The sequence below is a fragment of the Prinia subflava genome, chromosome 1, assembly GCF_021018805.1.
Source record: "Prinia subflava isolate CZ2003 ecotype Zambia chromosome 1, Cam_Psub_1.2, whole genome shotgun sequence".
NCBI classification, from domain to species: Eukaryota; Metazoa; Chordata; class Aves; order Passeriformes; family Cisticolidae; genus Prinia; species Prinia subflava.
The window spans coordinates 121381-136859 of record NC_086247.1 but is presented as its reverse complement, the minus strand read 5'-3'; the positions used below and the strand labels follow the sequence as shown (position 1 = coordinate 136859).

At 45.8% G+C, this 15479-nt stretch overlaps 1 protein-coding gene across 1 annotated transcript; it reads right to left on the bottom strand.

Annotated features, from left to right (window-relative positions):
• Positions 1–54: 54 nt before the first annotated feature.
• MAPK15 (mitogen-activated protein kinase 15) lies at positions 55–13800 on the bottom strand. The gene is made up of 14 exons (XM_063397508.1): positions 13693–13800; positions 10919–11017; positions 10618–10647; positions 8276–8366; positions 7995–8125; positions 7313–7476; positions 6220–6359; positions 5749–5806; positions 4829–4966; positions 4503–4608; positions 3788–4085; positions 3402–3544; positions 1779–2005; positions 55–652 (listed from the first exon to the last, which is right to left on the bottom strand). Exons 1-13 carry the CDS (start codon positions 13759–13761, stop codon positions 1799–1801), a joined length of 1674 nt encoding a protein of 557 aa, XP_063253578.1. The 5' UTR covers positions 13762–13800; the 3' UTR covers positions 55–652; positions 1779–1798.
• Between the last annotated feature and the right edge of the window lie 1679 nt (positions 13801–15479).

Here is a 15479-nt window from a genome sequence, read left to right as displayed (position 1 = left end):
TTGCATTTGGGCCAGAAAAGATAATACACACATAGGTATTAACTGGAAAAAGTATTTCTCGGGTGAAGTTACTCTTTTTTTGTATCTCACAGTGAATCAGAGATAGGAGGCACCTTTTTGAAGGTTTACATACAAAAAAGAGTTGCAATCAACGTCTTGGCCTAATCTGGTTCTGATCTTCCCCAGCAGCACAAGCCCAGCTTTTGTCTTTAGCAGTTCCTGAGCCTGCAGGGTCTGGTTTGCCTGTGGTTTGTTCCTTTGTGTGCAGGGAATTACTTGCTTTAGGGGCTGAGCTGAAAGAAGCTGCTGAGATGCTGTTGATGGAGAAGGGCTTGGTTTCAGGAGGCCTTCTCAGGTCAGTCTGAGTTTAAAGAGGCTTCTAAAGTCAATCCTGCCTTGGCCAAGCAGTGACTTCCTCGAGAGTGAATCTGCAGTTCATGAGCTGACGGGTCTGGAGCACCATGAGCAGTTGAGAGAGCTGGGGGTAATAACAATCATTCATCACGGGTAGAGTGAAACCTCAAGAGCTTCAGGCTAATGGGGAAAATGTATCCAAAATCACTGAAACAGGAATTTAAAGTTTCCTGTAGTCCCACTGTAGGCAGGCAACACCTTTATGTCTCAGCAATAGTATCTCATGAAACTTTGCTTTCTGAAAGCAAAAACAATAAAAAGGACCAATTACTCATTGGAGAAGACACAGCAAATGCTGCTTGAAAGACAAAGATTTTCTGCAGTGCAATATAAAGGATTTATTATTACAATATTACACACTAGAGAAGCTGTTAAATATTGTAGAAGAACCCACCAGTATTTCAAATGCTTTTCTACTTGATTTTAACAAAACCAGACCATAATGAATTCTGTTCATCTAGCCTGGAAGAGTCACAGAAATGAGTGAAGGGCTGTAAGATTATCTATGAAGAGTTACATCTTCAAGGTCTTCAGAGAACAGTTACCTGTTCAGCTCAAAAAAATATCCACATTTAGGCAGACTGCTGAAGAATCCTAGAATGTGTTGGAAAGGAACTTTTAAAGTCACCCAGTCCCAACCCCAGCCTGCCATGGCAGGGACACCCTCCACTATCCCAGGTTGCTCCAAGCCCTGATGAACCTGGCCTGGAAAACCTCCAGGGATGGGGCAGCCACAGCCTCTCTGGACAGCCTGTGCCAGGGCCTGCCCACCCTCACAGGGAAGGATTCCTGCCCAGTGTCCCATCTAGCCCTGCCCTCTGGCAGTGGAAAGCCATCTCCCCTTGTGCTGGCACTCCACACCCACGTCCCAAATGCCTCTCCAGCTCTCCTAAAACCCCTTCAGGTATTACAAGGGGCTCAAACATCTTCTGGAGCCTTCTTTCCTCCAGGCTGGACACCTCCAGTTCTCCCAGCCTATCTCCAGGGCAGAGAGGCTCAAGCTCTCAGAGCGTTTTCCTGGCCTTGCACTTGGCCTTGTTGAACTGCAGGATGTTCCCCTGGACCCTGAGTATGTCTAAAAAACATTTAAGTATCAGAATAATGCAGTTTTCTGTGATTTTTTGCAGTAGTTCAAACAAGGAGTATGAACTGACAGCATTCACTGTTCTCAGGGTGTGAGAGCAAACAGGCTGTGCCCCTGAATGCTGAGACTGGAGGGCAGAGGGCTTGGACTCCCTTTCCTATTAGCCTGTCCAGAGGAAAGGAGGACGTTGCCCTAAGCACTGATTAAAGCATTTCCTCCTATTTTGCTCTCTCCCGCTGCCCTTGCTCAGTCAGAGGCTGAGGGAGGAGCTGTACTTCACCTGTCTGGAATTCTCCACAGTCACTGCTCAGGGGTTTTGGAGGCCTTTTCTATTGGGAGACTCTGCAGCGCAGATTCACTGATGGTTCCATAGGCCTGCGAGTAGCTGCCCATGGATGCCCTTGGATCACCTGCAGCTCCCACGTTGGCAGTGATCTGGAACATCTTTTTACTGGGCTTCAGGAGGGGACGAACATCTTTGCTGTGACACTGAGAGTTTCTGGGATTCTGTGTGAGAAGAAAGGCCAAGAAAAGTTAATAACCTGGAATGCAAATTGGCTTTGGTCAGCACTATCCTCTCAGGAAACAAACACAAACTCAGGGCACGTGTAGGCTGATCTTCTCCCTCTTCTGCTCTTCTTGTCACAGAAAATTGGTCACAATTCCCTAAAGATTTGTCCAAATGCATGGGTCGTGTGTACACCTGCACGTGCAGCAAGCTCCACAATCCCATCTTGGGACTAAATGGCTTCTCTTTCTCTCAAAACGTTTTGGGAGGGGTTCCAAAGCAGAGGGGCTAAAAGGTGGGTTGCAAGTGTGCTACTGGACATGCTTGAAAGTTTCTGACAACCTGGGCTAGTGGAAGGTGTCCCTGACCATGGCAGAGGGGTAGAACAAGATGAGTTTTTAGATCCCTTCAGCCCAAGCAGTCTGTGATTCTGTGAATCTGGGGTGCCTCCTTACATACTCTTCCTCTGTCATGAGCTTCCTCCAATGACCTCTGCAGTGCCAGCAGCAGAAGGCAGCAGGCAGACAGCTCAGGAAGAGAAAAAGCAGGAGCAAGAGGTCATTAAAGAGCCCAGTGAGGGTGAGGACTTTTGCAAGGAAGGATGGCCAAGCTCAGGGAAGAGGAGGAGCAGAGGACAGGACTGACATCCTGACAGCTCAGCAATCACAATCCATCAGAACCACAGAATCATGAAGTGGAAATCATTGAGGTGGAAAAGCCCTCTGAGCCTGTGGAGTCCAGGTGCTCCCCCAGCAATGCCAAGGCCACCACTAATCCATGTCCCCCAGTGCCACATCCATGCTAAATCTCCCCAGGGGTGGGGACTCCACACTGCCCTGAGGCAGTCTGTGCCAGGCCTGCACAGCCCTTTGCAGGTGGATTTTTTCGAATATCCAACCCAAACCTCTCCTGGCACAACCTGAGGTCACTTCCTCTCATCCTGTCACTTGTTTCCTGAGGGCAGATCCTGATCCCCACCCTGCTACACCTCCTGTCAGGGAGCTGCAGAGTGAGAAGCTCCTCCCTGAGCCTCCTTTTTCCACAGCTGCTTCTCCAGGCCCTCCCCCAGCTCTGTTCCCTTCTCTGGACACACTCCAGATCCTCAGTGGGGCCCCTCCTTTCTTGCTGTGAAGAGCCCAAACTTGCCCCAGGGCTGGAGGTCCCCAGCAGTGTCTAGCACAGGGCACAGGCACTGCTCTGGGCCTGTGGCCACACCGTGGCTGGCACAAGCCAGGGGCCATTGGCCTCTTGCCCACCTGGGCACACCTGGGCTCCTGTTCAGCTGCTGCCATCAGCACCAGCAGGGGACCCTTTCCAGCCACTCTGCCTGGAACACTACAGGGCCTTGCTGTGACCCAGGTCCCCACAACAAGGGCTGGAAGTGAAGCTGCTCACATTGTGAAGGTTCTGCACGCCTGTAGGAGAGAGCCGAGTGTGTGGCCATGTGATTTGTCTCCCCAGTTTCTCATTGTTGGAGATTGTGCATTGCTGAGGTGGTGCAGAACAGTTCCTGATCCCAGCACCAGGATTTGCATTTCCTGCAGAAGGAAAAACATGAGAGAAGGTAGGAAAATCAGAAGAACACGGAACACATTGACTGAGGCAGGGACAGTCCCATACACAACACTCATTCAAGAGTGTTCTGTTCTAATTTCCCTCCCACACTTTCAGCCCCTCATTTTACCATGCAAATTCCCTTCATTTCTTTTACAGCACTCGTCTCTTCCCCACAGCCATCCCCCAAGGTGGGTCACACCCCGGGGTAGGAGGGTGCCACCTACTCTGCACAGTGGTGTGAGTGATGGGATTGTAGATCACCACACTGATCTGTGACCTCTGGCACACAGGTCTGGCCAAGTCCTTGCTCTGGCTGGACCCTGCTGGCTGCACCCCAGCTGTGGCACCCGTGGGCTCATGAGGAGGCTTTAGAGGAGGGGGTGCTGGTTCTTGGTGGCCTTTTCTGGTGGGTTCAGTCACTGAGCTGAAACCTGGGAGAAGTGTGCTGGGTTCAGAGTGCTGAATGTCTTCTCTCCACTCTTGCTCCTTTGGAAGGCTCTTTGACTTCTTTTCAAGGATCAGCTGCAGAACAGAAAAGTTTGTTAGACTTAATACAGCAATGCAGCAGAAAAAAAAAACATCAAAATGAAAAGGAACACTTATAAATATCTGCAGTTTATTTTACAGGGTAAGTAACAAGTATAATTTTGGAACTAGACGATCTTTAAAGTACCTTTCAACCCAAACCATTCTGTGAATCTTTCTCAGACATCATGCTTCAGAGATTTTTCTTTGCCCTGGGGGAATCTGACACTCAAAGGTCTCTCAAAGATTATGACAGTATGGAATTGGCTGATCAAACACCAAGGTGTAACTGTGCCAGCAGGTACAGAGAGCCAGGGGAACACAAAGACAAGACGATGACAGAATTTGTTAAGTGTGTGCAAGAATGGCAGGCTACCTGGAGGATTAGGATTTGGGAAAATAGGATGAAAGTACCTCATATAATTTATTTCTATATTCTGCCACAGACAGCTGGACATCATCACCCAGAGGAAGGATCACATCAAAATCCAGAGAGGGTTCCTGGGAAGGACAGTGGAATCTGAGGAAATGAGAACACATCATGTAACTCACTGACTGGAGGCAGATTATTAAAATTTAAACAGGATTGTTAAACAATCTCATGTAAATAAGGCTGGAGAAAATAAAGAATTAGCTTTGCCATTTTTTCTGTAATACATTTAAAGAAAATTTGTGCCAAGAGCAGGTTTGTGATGTCTCAGAAGACATCAGGGGAAGCTGCACGCTGGTGTCACTCTCACCTGCTCACATAGGGATGCTGCAGAGCCTGCTCTGCTGTGAGCCGTTTGACAGGGTTAAACACCAGAAGTTTCTTCAGCAGATCCAGGGCAGGCAGTGGAGTACAGGGTGGGAAAATCTCCTCAAATGCTACTCGCCGCCTTGAAGTCAGAAAAAAATGATACAAACTCTCAGCATCTAATTCCCAGTGAAGGCAGGAGTGGCAGTTCCAGGATCAAGGTGACACCAGACACAAATTCACTCACAAAGTGTGTCATGATCACTGAATCCCAGAATGGTTTGGCTGGGAATGGACCTTAAAGCTCATCACCTTCCAGTCCCATGATCCCACAGATCTAGACCCGATATTATAGAAACACACTTCTCAGTAATTTACAGAGATAAATTTAAAAGATAACATTTAAAAATCTGGGTTTGCATTTTGAAATCCTAAATATAATTGTGAACATAATGAAGAAGAAAGTATCTTGAAAAAAATCAGTTTTAAGCACCAAATCTTACTCATATTTTAAATAATTTTTATTTAAGGAGACAACTTAGAGCCCCTTCCAGTGCCTTAAAAGGGAGATTCCAGTGCCCAAAAAGGGATTTTGGACAAGGGCCTGGAGTGACAGCACAAGTGGGAAGGGCTCCCCACTGCCAGAGGGCAGGGTTAGATGAGGTATTGGGAAGAAATTATTGATTGTGTGGGTGCTGAGGGACTGGAATGATTTCCTGGAGAAGCTGTGGCTGCCCCATCCCTGGAATGTTCAAGGCCAGGCTGGATGGAGCTTGGAGCAGCCTGGTCTAGTGAAAGGTGTCCCTGCCATGGCAGGGGTGTGGAATGAGATGATCTTTAAGGTCCCTTCCCACTCAAACTGTTCTGTTTGACTCCATGGTCCTACATTAGATGATCTGAGACACACTGACACCTCGAGCTTACCTTGAGCTCATGTGGTTAATAACCGAGGCCTTGTACTCTGACTGCAGAGCCAAAATATCTGCAATAATAAAAAGATACTGTTACTGCCAAGATGAGGACTAGCAGAGCTACACAGTTTCTGAAGGAAAGCCAATATTTGATATTAACACAGGAAATTATCCTCATAAAACTTGGTCAGAGATCTATGGGAGAGGGATGGAATACTTACTTACACATTTTCTAAGCTGATTTTTGAATTCCTGTTTATTAATCATACACTTCATAAACTTGCATTCTCATAGTAACAGATGCAGAAGTACCATGATATGTGAATTTCTTATTTTCCTCTAACACTAACATTCAAGATGAAGATTCTAATTTCTTTGGAAAAGTGCCAGAATGAATGAGAGATACCTTCTTCCCTGACCCAGCCAGGCTGATTTCTTCCACCCTTAACCCCTTCTTTGATACCTTTCCCCACAGCAGTCCTACCTTCTGGGGATGGAGCAGGGATGACCCTAAGGATCTGCTCTATTTGATTCATTGTTGATGTTCCAGGGAAAAGAGGCTTTCCAAGCAGCATCTCTCCCAGAATGCAGCCAATGCTCCACATGTCCACACCCTTAGTGTAACTACAAACAGGAATAGAACAGAGGTAGGATTAAATCAGGCAAATATTTTCCTGTACCTGGTATTCACATCACCTACATTGATTTATTTGCTAGAATGAATGCTTGGTGACTTCTCAAACATTATGTTTTTTATGTTTCATGGTTTGAACCATAAATTGAATAACATTTGGGAATCATGAGACTGGCAAGCATGAAACAGAAAGGAGATTTATCCTACTCAAAGTCTAGTCTAAGAAACCATAAAAAGAAATATATTACAGGGAAATGCCAGAACAAGGTAATATATTAAAGGTAATGCCAGAACAAGGTATTACATCCTTTTCATATGACCAAGAATGAAGATACATGTTGTTCTTTCCGAACAATTGACTTTGGTCATAATGCACGTACAAAGTAGTCACAATTACTTAAGAATTACATTTTTAAGCAAATAAATGCCAAACAGTGGGTATAGGATAGTTTGCAAAACATCCACATTTAAAATTTGGGAAACTACCCTGCTTCTATTTATTTACTTTTCTGGTTTTTCATATTTAATTAAAAAAAGGACTAGGCCTGACTAACAGGCAGGTGGTTTAACATTTGATTAGGGAATGATATTTCATGAAGGTACATCAAAAAACACTGCTTCAATTAGGAAAGAGGACTAATGTGTTCAAGCAGATTTTGTAAAGCTGTGGGTTTAGGGGAGAAGAAGTAAGTCTGGTGGGAGAAAGGGTGACAAACAGATGAGCTGCTCACGTATATACACTGACACGCTAAGAACACAGGAAGAACATGCACATGTTAAGAGGTGTTTATGTCGCAGAATAACAGTTAATTAACACAGTTAATTGTGTACTGGGAAAACAGACTGCTGACATGACACTGCATCTGCTGACAGTGAAAATTGAAAGACTGAGGACTTTCAGACAGGAGACTCTGCAGTGGTGGAGAAGGGCCAGGTGCCTCACCTGCGGGCGGCCAGCAGGATCTCGGGGGCGCGGTACCAGCGCGTGGCCACGTACTCGGTGAGGGCCGGGCCGCGCCGCTCGGCGCCGCGCCGGCACAGGGAGCGCGCCAGGCCGAAGTCGCACAGCTTCACACGGCAGCGCGCGTCCAGCAGCACGTTGGAGGGCTGCAGTGAACACAGCACAGGCAATCAGCCCTTGGCTCTCTGAACAGCACAACGCTACTGTCACGGTTCTTTTACTGATCTCGTATTTCTGTATTTCTTCATGCTTTTCCTGTGGAGACAGGCTGGGACAGCTCGGGGTATTCCTCCTGGAGAGGCTCCAGGGGAGAGCTCAGAGCCCTTCCAGTGCCTGAAAGGATTGCCAAGAGAGCCTGAGAGGGACTTTGAACACAGGCCTGGAGAACACAAGGGGAAATGGCTTCCCACTGCCAGAGGGCAGGGTTAGATGGAATCTTGGGAAGAAAATCCAGAGAAGCTGTGGCTGCCCCATCCCTGCAAGTTTTCCAGGCTGGGTTGGACAGGGCTTGGAGCAACCTGGGGTAGTGGAAATCCCCTGTCAATGGCAGGGGATGGGAATGGATGGGCTTTGAAAGTCCCTTCCATCCCAAATCAATCTGTGATTTTACGTAGTGTTCAACAAAAAACTGGAGTGAAGGATACAGACCATGATCAAAATGTACCTTCTGATCCCTGTGAATAACATTCCCTGAATGGATGAATTTAGTTGCCTTCAGGAGTTGGTAGAGAATATAACACTTGTGGATGTCTTTCAGCAAATTCCCCTTCTTAATCACAGCATGTAAATCTGTCTCTGTAATACACCAGTAATATATTTGCATCAGTAGGTATCAGCAGGATCACAAAGATTCATCTATATCACCCCACACCACTGTCACAGTGATAACAAGGATAACTCCCAAGGGAGGCTGGCTTTGAGTGGCTGCTGCAGTGCTGAGCTCACCCATGGACTCGAAGACGAGGTAGATGTCCTTGTCATTTTCTGCTTGGATAACATCGAGCAGCTTGATGATATTTGGATGTTCTCCAAACTCCTGCACAGGGAAGAGACCCAGCTGTCAAAATCGTGTTCTGCTTGTGAATCACAAAAAGGGACAATAACCTATTTCAGTTTGTATTACTGTCTAGAACAGACATGAACATGTTATCTCCTCTTTAGGGTTCTTCTGAAATAAACTTTAAAAAAAGGATTTAAGTTTGTTCCATAGTAGGAAACCAGTCAGTTAATCAAACAAATAATCTCTGTTGAATGAGACATCAGTTCCAACACTCCATCTGTAGCATTTATAATAAAATCCAGCCCCTTTATGCACCTCACATTTCCTACTGAACCCAAGAATTATTGTGGCATGAAAACAGATCACAGTTGCCATCAACATTCACAGTTAGAAACCCAAACAATCAGGACAAGCCACTCTGAGGGCTGGCTCAGACACTCACAGGCTGCCTTGAGGACCTGACTGCACACAGAGATCCCTGAACACAGGTATCACACTGCAGGGGAGGAGTCCACCCTCACATTTCTGCAGACTGACAATCCTCATGGGATCTTTAAGTTCATCCCCAGCTTTAACAGCTTTTTTTCCCACCTCTGCGCAGCCAGGGACACCGTAAACACTTTATAATGCTCTGAGATTTTATAATGTGTAACACCTAGGGAAGTTCACAAAACAACACACCCACAAAGCAATGATGCACAGCCAGGCCATCACACCTTCGTTTTCATTCTGAGATAGTCACAACAACCATCCCAATGATCTAAAGAAGGTTTCTACCCAAAAGGGGATATTGCTCTAGAGATGCAGCTGAATCGTGACAGTGTCACTCGAGTGCTACTTAAGAAGGAAAATTCCACTGTCTCACACTGCCTTGCCCTGGAACTGTTAACAGAAAGCCATGAAAAAAATTCAGCCTGTACTAAAAAAAACCCCATGTTACCTTGAAAGAAGTCTTGTCAGGGCCAGTTCTATTAATCTTTTCTTAAAGAACAATAATGCTACTAACATACTTACCAAAATGACATTCTAAAACTGGCCTAAAATACACCCATAGATCTACAACTATAGCAAACACAAAATCTGCAAGCAACAACCACAGCCTCAGAGAATCATTCACATCCCAGATTTTACAGCAACTTCTCAATTAGAATAATTGAGATATATAACATAAAACAATAACCTAGTCCATCAAATGACCTTGTGATAAACATCAAGATTCACAAAGCAATTATTATGCCCAAATTAAGACAAACATACAGTTATGAATAACAGCATATTTTTTACATCTTTTCCGTTCTGAGCCCTCAGTCTTGAATCTCAAGAAAGAGGTTTAAAATAGGAGGGAAAACTAAAATTCTTAAAGTCTATTGAGCACCAGAAGTTATGGAAGTATGGTCTGAACAGCACATTCCCTTCCCTCTCCCTGCCCTCCACTGCCAAGTGACTCCTTCTTTCCTTCAGAAGAAATATCCTTTTCTCCCCTGCTCCTCCACCATCCATCCATTCCAGAAGTGCTGCACTTTCAGAGATGATCTAACTTAGAGGTAATTCACTTCTAAGGAACTGTTTGTATTTTTACCTTTAAATTTTGCATCTTCTATTTCAGGCTTCAAGAATGACTAAAAAGTTTTAAAAATCATCTCTTTTGCACTTAAACTTGGCAGTCTTAGGAAATACCTCTTCTATGAGCCCTGCCTCACTTGCATCCTTAGAAAATCACAAGTTATTACAACATTATTCCAAAATATTGATGTTTCTACATGGTAAGTCTGAGGAGGAGTGGACAGATAACTGGAATGCCACTGTTAAGGTCAATTATAACAAAACAAGAGTAGTCTTAAAGTATTCCTTGCAGAACTTCCCTTTTTCATTTGGTTTGATTATTTTAAGTGATTAAATTGCTTATAGCATGATGGAGGAAAACAATTTTGGAGTGTAAATCCCTGTCCCAACTCAGCCTCTCCTCCAAGCATGGCAGTTAAAATGTAAGAGAAACAGTTTCCATCCACAAAGAAGCAAGAAGTGACAGAAGGTGCTGATGTGCTGATGCTGCAGCAGACATTGCTAAAATGGGGAAAGAGCAGGAAAGAGTAAAAACAAGCCCAAATGGAGAGTGTTTCATTCAGGTGGGTCACCCTGAAAGGCTCTTTGCCAAGATGGTGCAGAGAAGAAATTAAAGTTATCAACACTAATCAATGACTGCTACATTTTGGAAAACAATGGGAAGAATAGACTTAGACATCAGAGACAATAAAAAATCAGAGAAGAGGGGGAACATGGACATTACCTGCAGGAACATAATCTCTCGAAATGTTCTCTAGAAATAAAGAAAAAACAGACTATTATCACCTCAAGAGAACGGCAGAACAGAGATGCAGTCAAATGACAGGGTGAAATCCACTCCTCTTTTGTACATGCCATGATACACAAAGCCTGATATTTATCACTTGTTTTTATCCCAATGTAGTTTTTATCCCTGCAGACTGTACTGTTACATGCATGATCATCATCTTTCAGAGACAAAAGCCCTGAAAATATCCATGGGATCCCACCACGTCTCAGAATACATCAGGACAGTAATTTCTCACCTGAGCATCCGTTCTGTTCCTGAAAGCATCAAAAATCTTTTTAATGGCAACTGTTTCTCCCGTCCTGCGGTCGGTGGCTTTCCAGACGATGCCGTAGGCCTGCGGAGAGGCACAGGCAGGTGAGCAGTGCTGACACAGCTCAGGGCAACCACAGCGTGCTCAGCACGGACTGGAGGCAGAGCAGGAGACAGAGAGATCAGGCCAAGGAGCCACTGCACTCAGGAGACAAACTGAGGGAGCTGGGGTTGTTCAGCCTGGGGTAGAGAAGGCTGCAGGGAGATTTTAGAGCTTCTTCCAGTGCCTGAAAGGGCTCCAAGAGAGCTCCAGAGGGACTTTGGACAAGGGCCTGCAGTGACAACACAAGTTGGAAGGGCTTCCCACTGTCAGAGGGCAGGGTTTAAATGGGATTTGGGAATAAATCCCTCTCTGGGAGGGTGGTGAGGCCATGGCACTGGTTGCCCCAAGAAGCTGTGCCTGTCCCATCGCTGGAAGTGTCCAAGGCCAGCCTGGATTGGGCTTGGAGCAACCAGGTCTAGTGTAAGGTGTCCATGCCAGTGGCAGGGAGTAGAGCTGAGAGGGGTTTAAAGTCTCTTCCAACCCAGGACTCTGTATGGAGAGCAGCCCTGAGAAGGACCTGGAGTGCTGGTGGATGAGAACCTGGAAATGAGGGGACAACATGCACCAGCAACCCCGACAGCCAGCCATGTCCTGGGATGCACCAAAAGAACAACCACGGGATCAGCCCCAGCTGGTGCCAGGCTGAGACAGGCAAGTCCTGCCTGACCAAGCTGCTCTCCCTCTGTGACTGAGTGACCTGGAAGGGCTGCATGGATGGGATGGAACCGATGGGATGGGATCAGTGGGATGGAATCGATGGGATGGGATCCGTGGGATGGAATCGATGGGATGGGATCAGTGGGATGGAATTGATGGGATGGGATCAGTGGGCCAAGGCTGACGGTGCAGGGGTCAGCAAGGCCAAGGTCTCGCTCCTGGGTCACAACAACCCCACAGAACACGCCAGGCTTGGGACAGAGTGGCTGGAAAGCTGGAAAAGGACCTGGCAGTGCTGGTGACAGTGGCTGAACATGAGCCCAGGTGTGCCCACGTGGCAAGATGCCAATGGCACCTGGCTTTTACCAGCCTTGCTGTGGCTGGCAGGTCAAGAGATGATTTTTCCCCTGCACTTTGGTGAGATTCCGATATGGAGCACTGCATCCAGCTTGGAGCTACTCAGTACAAAAAAGACATGGACCAGTCTGAGCAGGAGCAGAGAAGGGAGATGCTCTGAACTCTGGAGCCAGGCTGAGACAGCTGGGGGTGTTCAGTCTGGAGAAGAGACAGCTCTCAGAAGAACAGTGGTCTTTCAAAACTGAAAGACGGTCAGTAAGAAGGATGGAGAGAGGGTTTTTACCAAAGTCTATAGTGACAGCATCCCAGAATTGCTGAGGTTGGAAAAGCCTTCCAAGACCACTGGGCCCAGCCACTGACACAGCACTGTCAGGTGCAACAATAAACCTTTTTTTTTGTTTTGTTTTCAATTAAAACTGTATTGTCTATTAAGGTAATGGGAAACTTCTACCCGAGTTTTCCCTACTCTGGATGACTGTGATAGCTGCAAATGATGATTATTCAGCCTCACTTGTGGTACAGATCCAGTTTATTTTAGACCACAGATTTGAAACTTGACTTTCCACAGTCTAGGAGCTGCTTTACCTTTGCACAAACAGATCACATCCCACTCAGAAATACCCATTTAATGTTTGAATACTTGTACAGAGCAATAGAGCTGCAATGTATTATTCTAGCAGTTAAACACTCATGTAAGGACATCAAGACAGGCTTCCCAGTAACATCTGTGGTCCTGGAGCAGGGGATCGTGACCTTTGCCACGCCTCAGGCAGCACAAACAGTCGTACAAGTACTGTTATTGTTGTTGTACAGTTGTACAAGGTAAGTGCTACAGTATTACCCTGCTGGCAATTGGGAAACAGCCTCAAGCTGTGCCAGGGGAGGTTTGGGTTGGATATTGGAAAAAATCCACCTGCAAAGGGCTGTGCAGGCCTGGCACAGACTGCCTCAGGGCAGGGTGGAGTCCCCATCCCAGAAGGATTTAACAGCCACATGGATGTGGCACTGGGGGACATGGATTAGTGGTGGCCTTGGCACTGCTGGGGGAGCACCTGGACTCCACAGGCTCAGGGGGCTTTTCCACCTCAATGATTCCTTGACTCTGTGAACATAATGAGGGAAATACTTAAATACTTGTACCAACGCAACTGAATGATAACAAAGAGCTGCCAGAATAGAAAAGCAGATAACTCGGGAGGGTTTAGAGACTGTCTGGGGAGACATATCTTAGAAATTACCACTGGCTCATGAATAAAAATACATTTTATGGGGAAGATATGACTTGATGCAGCACGATCTGAAGTGACGGGATTACAGTAAACATAGAAGGATTTGGCAGGCACAGAGAGAATGTACTTTGAGACTCAGATCCATTTTACTATTTACTTTTGATCTCTTACAATCCCCCCGGAGTTCCTCTGGGTCACCTGGAGCTTCCACCGGGCTCTGAGTGACAGACAAAGTTCCCACAAGTGCCCGAACTCCCGAACACCCCCTCAGCTCCCTCGGGCCGCCTGGGGCTCTCACGGTGCCTGAACTCCACACGGGGGCCCCGAGCTCTCACGGGCCCTCCCAGCTCCCACGACCAGCCCAGCTCCCACGACCACCCCGTGTAGCACAGGCCACCCCCGGCAGGCACTCACGCCCTTGCCCAGGCGCCTCTTGATCTCGTATTTGCGGCACACGAGCGGCTCCACCTCGGGCGGGCTCATGGCGGCGCCTCCCTGAGGGCTCCCGCTGCCATGGCAACGGCGCCGGCACCGCGCATGCGCACACACCGCGGAGGGCCCGCCAGGCGCCGAGGTTAAATTTTATTTCTTTGGGTTTTTTCCCCCTGTTCTTCATTCTTCCTCCCTACCCCCACCCAATTCCAACTTTTCTAATGAGACTAAAGTTTACTTAATGCGACACTTTTCAGTCTTGTTCTCTAGAGCTTTGCTTTTTTCCCTTGTGTTTTATAGCTGGTAGAGATGATTTCTGAAGCCTGATCCTTGTCCAAATTAGATGGTTGAAATCAAAATTGATAAGTCGAATGCATTCACTAGATACATTGTTGTGTTTTTCATGAGAATATTGTGAACGTGGATGTGAAATACAAAGTTATGTTTCGTGTCAGGGAAATGAAGAAAATCTGTGTGTGATAAATGCCAATAACTCGCTTTTTGAAATTAATGAAAATTTAATAAAGAATAAAAATTGGTTACAAAAAATATAATACAATAATAAAAGTTTAAAAAGTTTTCAGAGACAGGACAAATAATGAGGCAATAAGAGCAAAGTAGGTAGCCCGGGTCTACCGTCCCCCCTCCCTCCCAGACAAAGGCTGAGAAGGAGAAGGGCACTCTTTGGGAGGAATGTCCCCTTTTTGAAGACCAAAATTTCACGATTGTGCAATCTTTATCTTAAGACAGACCCGTTTGCCCAGAGTCCCCCTTCTAATCCTGGGCGTCCAGAAGTTGGGCTTGACCAAGTGGTTCGTGTGGATTCAGTCTGGGTTGACCAGGTGGCTTCTGTGGATGCAGGGAGATATGCCTCTTGTCTTCTGAAAGTCCTAAGGGGGGGTTCTCTTCTTCTTGTTGTAACTGTTATCTCTGTTGAGAAACACCTCTGGGCCTCTCCCTTTTTTTTTTTTTTTTCTTCTTGAGCTAAAGAAAATATCTTACACACAATTCTTTTATTACTAAAACTTAATGCTAAAAATTACATTTACTATATTATTCAAATGTCAATACAGCATAACTTTTCTACCTAGCATTATTGTATATAGTAAATATCTGCATAGAGCCACACACACAACAAGCCTTTTTCACATGTGTAATCATAGTGGTGGAACACAGCCATGGGACAGTTATAAAGATGAGTTCTAATAAACAGCTGAGGAAAGCATGGAAGGAAGTTTTTGAATAAATCTTTTGCTTGCAATTATCTATTATAAGTCTCAAGCTATTCTGCAATAAGTGTCCTTTAATTATAACTTTAGAAGCTTGCTTTGTATTAAAGAATTTTAAACTGTAGTTTTAGAGTGCAAAAAGGTTTTTTTAGACAAAAGAAGGAAATAAGGAGGGGGCTCAGGCCTCACACAAGGTGGGAAAACATCCTGGACATGAAGATATGACTTCAGCTCACTGATTTATGGCTCCTGGAGAGGGAAACTGGACATCAGCATTGGAGATTGATGGACTTGAAAATAGAGATGGGACCCCACATCTGGAAGCCAGATCCCACCACCTGGAAAAAACATAACCTGGAAGTACATCCTGGAGTATTGAAATATCAGAATAGATCACAATGGTCTATAGAATTATACAGGACAATCTATAGATTTATGGCTGTTAGGTATTGAATTGTGACGTTAAAACTAGAAATGGAAACTGCTGAGAAAGCTTATGAATATGTATAAAATACCATCAAATCCAGCAATGGGTGTGCA

What these genes read in the sequence shown, in the direction of transcription:
- MAPK15 (XM_063397508.1), bottom strand. Translation starts at nt 13,761, where the DNA reads ATGAGCCCGCCCGAGGTGGAGCCGCTCGTGTGCCGCAAATACGAGATC. An exon ending in CAGCATCCCTATGTGAGCAG is followed by an intron (nt 4,609 to 4,828) that starts GTGAGAGTGACA and finishes TCATTTCCTCAG; the next exon opens with ATTCCACTGTCCTTCCCAGG. An exon ending in GCGTGCAGAACCTTCACAAT is followed by an intron (nt 2,006 to 3,401) that starts GTGAGCAGCTTC and finishes CTTCTCACACAG; the next exon opens with AATCCCAGAAACTCTCAGTG.